This window comes from Limulus polyphemus, unplaced genomic scaffold (genome assembly GCF_000517525.1).
Source record: "Limulus polyphemus unplaced genomic scaffold, Limulus_polyphemus-2.1.2 Scaffold860, whole genome shotgun sequence".
Lineage (NCBI taxonomy): Eukaryota > Metazoa > Arthropoda > Merostomata > Xiphosura > Limulidae > Limulus > Limulus polyphemus.
Genome location: NW_013666470.1, coordinates 353332 through 359331, shown reverse-complemented (window position 1 = coordinate 359331; position 6000 = coordinate 353332). Strand labels below are relative to the sequence as shown.

The following is a 6000-nucleotide window of genomic DNA, read 5'->3' as shown; positions in this document are numbered from 1 at the left end:
TAAAAGCTAAAAATATCTCGCATGTAATAACGTTGTCTGTTACTAAATGTATTCAAAACCAAACGTTCTGAAATTCATCCGAACTGTTTTCATGTTACTATTGAGGATATTGGTTTTGATTAAGCTGATTGTTCCATATTTTTTAGCATTTTTGTGATAATATATTTTAAGCGTGGTTTAAATATATTTGTTACATGGTTTTTATTGTAAAAAAAATTCGATGGTATAAATGGAGTTCGTATTTGAGTTTTATTTGGCATATAAAGAATTAATATGCCTAATGCCTGTGCATATAAAGAATTAATATGCCTAATGCCTGTGCAGAATTGATTGTGATTATATTGCGCTGGTTTTTCTCACCTGATGTAACTACTTATTAGTTATCTGAAAAAAAGGAAAAGCATGTGAAGTAACGGGTTTCGTCGACTGATACATAAAAACAAAAATACTTTTAATTAAGTATGTGATCAAGAAACGTATATATTTAATATTTTATTTGTTGTATGTTGTTATACATTTATTTTATTATTTAACTAGCTTGAGTACCCGTCCCCTGGACGGAAGTTATGTAAATTCGTGATTAATGAAACGTTATCTCAGGACATGAAAAGTTTATTCCCTTATATGTAATTGGAAAAAACGCCAATTAAAACTGCAAAACACAAAATGTGAAACCAGAAATTTTCATGTATCTCCGCACGGACGCAATGAACCTCCATACCAAATTTGGTGAAGATCCATTTAGAGGAGGTGAGGTAGTGGTAAAAAAATGCAGAAACGCCCATAAAAACCGCAAAACTGAAAATGTGTATGTATCTACCCACGGACCCAATGAACCACCATATCAAATTTGGTGAAGAGCTATCTACAGGAGCGAATTAGTGGTAAAAAAAAGCGAACACGCCCATAAAAACTGCTAAACGCTAAATGGTAAAATGAAAGTTTGTATGTACCCCCGCATAGACCTAATGAACCTCCATACTAATTTTTATGAAGCTCCATCCACACCCTGCGAAGTAGTTACATGGACATACAACAGACAGTACTATTATATTTATATAGATAAATTGCTTGGTGTATAAATTGAAAATATAAAGAATGTATTCCTACGCTCTATAATGTTAAAATGTTAAAACAACATTATCATAGATATCTACGCCATATTTTTGCATTTAGTTGAATGAACTCTCACTAATATGATACCAGTTTTACAGCTTTCAAATGTATCCGAAAATATGAAATAGAAACCGGCTAATGTAATCCAGAAGAAACTATTTGTTTCACTGTATAGACATGAACATATATTTAGCGAGTTTTAACACGTTGTTGTAGTATTTATATATAAGTTACATGATTTTGAAATAATAGACTAGAAGGAAAGTAGCTACTCAACACTAACTCTTGCGTTACTCTTGTCAGAACAAATTGTTAAATTTGATCGCCACTCTCAAAACGCACCCAGCATGGCTCTAAAATGTGCATTTTTTGTTGAATTGATATTAGGCGCAAACCGCGGAACGCTAGCTCCAAATTTTACATACTAACCAATGTGCTCTATAAACAAGCAGAACTATTGAACAAAGTCGAAAAGTATACATGAAATACGTTTGTTTTTATTAGTTTTTTTTCTTTTTACATTTATAAAACTGGTGTCTGGATTAGTTTAAGGGAATATTCAATGTTGGTTCTACATGGCATGAAGCTAGATATTTATATTTTCAAAAAGATCTTTTATCTATATGTAACTATATAAGTTTATTATTGGAGCGAAACAAAATTTCCAAAAAATTAGTTGATAAGAAAAATGAAAAATGAACGTCAACATAATAATTCTTAATACATTACAATGGTTTAGCGTGGAAACAAATAATTCACTTCTACCCCGTCAATGAGTGGACCCTACCTTGTATAGTGTTGTGAAAGATATGTGGTACTATGCGCCTCCAAGAACGCCAATCAGTTTTCACAACGGTACCGAAGTGATCGTTCACTGCCCTGTGTGGCGTGCTCACTGCTGCTTTCTTTGGTAATGAATATCAGAACTCTAAGTTATTGTGTAACAGAAAAATCTATTAGAGTTGGCTAGTTATTACTAGTCTCTTTGTGAAAGCGTTGATTATTTCCATAGACATTATGCCATTGATACAGGTGAAGATAGTGAGGAGGACTCTTGTATTGTACAAGCTTTGGCTCGAGGTCTTTATTTGCTATGTTCTTCTCCCTCCAGTTTTAAGTGAGTTAACACTTTTATGTGATATTCTCTACCGAAGGGTTTTCATATAATATCCTTTTTTTGAGAGATTGAGTAATATGATTCTTAACATATGAAGTTATTACAATAAATAGACGAATTTATTTAGCTATTAGACGAAGACATTTCTCTGGTTTCTATAAGTCATTTAACTCTCTAAACCTGCAATAAAACTTTCCATTCCTAACTCAGAGCAAAGGAGGCATATGCTTGTAATTGATACAGAATGGTATTCTATATTGCCCCTCTTTTCGACATTTGCAATAGCTTGTACATCATACTGATATAGCAATAAATATTCTTTTTTAAATCTAAGCTGTCACTGAATATACGTCATATGTTTGTCCAAATGAGTTTTGAAAACAACTTTTTCTCAAAGGAATAAAAATTAGAAATATGTTTTCTGTACATCAAATAAATACGTTAACAACATAGATTTTCAAGTTATTGGTTGCCTTTATCATGTAAATGAAGTTCTCAGAACTGGTAGCCTTATCCTAACCAGTTCTAACTTTAAGTCTACAGATTCTGAATGAAAGGAAAAAAATTATAGTAAAATTTAGAAACTATCATTGTATTATTTTAGGCTTATGAACACTTTAAAAATTAAAATATTCAACAGCTATTTTGTAAATGGGCAAATAATTAATATAATTAGTTGTTTGTTTTTTTACATAGAAGCTTTAGAAAACAGAAGAAATTAAATTATTGTCATGTAGCAAAAAAAAACGGGTTCTATTTTAATATAAGTGCATAATTTTTTTTTATTCTGCAAAACTCTTTCTCACTGAAAAATTTATTCCTCAGACAAACAGTTAGAAAAGTAGTGGTGACATAGATTAAACATACATATGGGGTGGCCACTGGCGTTTCAGATAATTTCCCAGTATGAGCTTAATTAAAACAATTATATATATTGCTAGCATAAAAGTAAACATTTTTCTTATTGAGTCTGATTCTGTGGAAAATTGTTTTTTATTATAGGTTAGAGCCTTTAAATTTTTTCTTATATTAAGCGTATGTTTTGTTCTCAATTTGATGTTATAATGATAATAATTACTTGAAACTCACGTGATAAATATTGTTTCGTTAAATCCAAATTTTAAGTGTTATGATATTTCACAGACGCCTTTCGGTAAGACATTTTATACACATTTAGTTTCATAGAGCATTGATAACATCAAAATGGTTTATATAAATATATTTTTTTATAAAATTCAATGGCTGAATAAAAGAACACTTCTGACAATTCCATAAGTTAGAGAAATTATCAAATTATATCTTGAAGGCAATCATGGTAAATGAAGTAATATGGCTTTTTGTTTCGTATTGTTACTGTCTATTTTGGTTTCAGAAGAAAAGAACTTATTTAATTCGATTATATCAATAAGCAAATACAGGTACATCCGTAGACTCCATCCCACACATATGTATGCTAATATTCTTCTTAATGATATAACTTTAAGTCTTAAATCGTGGTACTTTATACGACTGACTAAATAATTAATATTATCGTTTTAATGTAAATTGCTTATATTCACACACTGATAAATCTTGAAGTGGGCATTATTTTGTGTGGGTGGGTGTGCAAACTACAAGTCGAAACACACAATTCCAACTTGTAATAAAGCTTCACTCATGGCGTTGTTTGGTTTACGTAAATGTTAGTTTCATATCTTTTCAGAGATTAAAGCTCGAATGTTTGAATAAATAATATCTTAATAAATATTAAGTTTTATAACTCTCGTATGATTTTGTTTGTTCGTTGTTAAGCGCAAAGTTACACAATGGGATTGCCTGTGATGTGCCTAATTCGAGTATCGAATCCCGATTGTCAGCGTCATAACAATCAGACTTACTGTTGAGCCACTGGGGGAACATCCCAAATGATAAATATATATTTATTAGCCCAATAAACAACAATAATAGTTGCATATGATCTTAAAGATATTTCCTTTGAAACTGTTTAAGATAATACACTTTATCGATTGAACCCGTCACTATCAACCAAATTTATGCAATGATTGAGATGATAGAGGTGCCCGCTGTGAATACCGTATATCAATTAAAGCTATACAGGCTCTATAACTGAACTAGATGGAATGCAATGAGTAAGCACCACTCAGCGCCAACTCTCTGGCTACTTTGTCAATCCGAATAGTGGGAGTTGATCGTCACTCTTATAACGTACACACGTCTATAAATTGGAGAGTGTGTTTCTTGTTTGTTTGTTTGTTATTTTTGCGGTAATGAACACGACAGAGAGAACATCCGATCCACACTAACCACAGTATTATAAAGAAGATTAACCTTCCTATAAATATAAACGCAGTAAGATTATGAGTGACGTAAATAATATTCTTCGGTTATTTTAGCGTTAGTACTATGAAATTTCTGTAAGTAGTTAATGAATAGTAAACTGCGATAAGCAAGAAACATAAAGTAAAGGTGTTTAATGTTAATGAATAAAACAAGCCCAAACAAAAAACAAAATTAAATGCAAAGAATAAAAAAACGCTGCATAATTTAAAAGAATCCACAGGGTACAGGCTATAATATGGGATATAAAATGTGTCCTGAGTTTTGGAGGTAACTGCGAAAGTAGGACCCAAATTGGAGATACACTGTCTATCAGTCTTAATCTCCGTTCGCCAGTCTCGCATGAAGAAATTCATAATAAAATCATCAGAAGAAATACAAGTTAGGAGAGCGAGATGGATATTCAGGCCCACAACGTCCCACATTTATATCATCCTTCACTGCCTGCAGACAGTTGTGGGACCCCTCGAGGTAGATTCCTGTACGTGGTGAAGGGACCTTCCAGGGAAGGTTCTGTATTTTTAGTTTATTTCCTCTGAGATGTGAATATTCCCCATGTGTTTTTCGTAAGTGGCGACCCGTGAAGGGGGAAGAGGATCCTTGTGATAGAAGCTGGTCCTATTGGGCTAGGGTCAACTAAGTACTAGTGTTGGGCGTTCTCAGCTGAAGTTGTGGACATTGTGTCTGATGCTGGTGTTTGGTATAATTTTCATGAAGTCCTGGAGTTGCTGCAATGTCCTTGTTTGGCATTGTAGTGCATCCGCTCATAGGACTCTATGGTGGGTTGGAGGCACTGAATCGTATTTATTTTATTATACATAACCTAAGTTCTCTTTCTAGAAAAAAACAAAAAAAAACAACAAAGACTCAGGTAATACGTAAGCGGCCATGTATAGGAGACTGTTAAACAGTTACCACCCAAGTCAGCTTCTTTTTCTGACAAATCCTTAGAGCAAATGTCTCCCTTTTTCATTCATTCTCAAGAAGTCAAGGGCCCTTGATAACATACCTACTGAGGTTACTCCCCATGCAATTATGAACTCCTCACACGGAGTTACTGTTGAAAGGTATTTGAAAAACATCTCCGAATCGCAGATTTTCTCTAGTTTCCAAGGCAAGAAGTTTCCATCCTAATTTGGATGACATTAAAGCCTTAACTGATTCCTCTCATCCCGTGTGTTTCTCTCCTTACAGGAAACATTCATGAGACCTGCTGATGATGCCACCTTTTGGCAGTTTTCTTTATATCAGAATTCGTTGAGGGTGGTACTGCAGGTTGACCAGCAAGTACCAACCTTGTCTGTACCACCCAATACATCCTCGGAGGCTGTAGATGTCTGAATGTACATGGATTGTACCATCACTGTTCTATCTACTTGTCTCTTAGATAGACTTACAATCAATCAGATCTTGATGCTTTCATAGAACAG

The 6000-nt window shown here is 33.3% G+C and overlaps 1 protein-coding gene across 1 annotated transcript in view; it reads left to right on the top strand.

The window, feature by feature from the left end:
- Nucleotides 1–1983: 1983 nt before the first annotated feature.
- The window catches only part of LOC111086117 (hemicentin-2-like), a 114942-nt gene continuing 110925 nt past the window's right edge, over nt 1984–6000 (top strand). Inside the window, exon 1 of the mRNA XM_022387716.1 lies at nt 1984–2233. Within this exon, the coding sequence (XP_022243424.1) occupies nt 2134–2233 (100 nt within the window). The 5' untranslated portion in view covers nt 1984–2133. The remainder of the gene's footprint in view (nt 2234–6000) is intronic.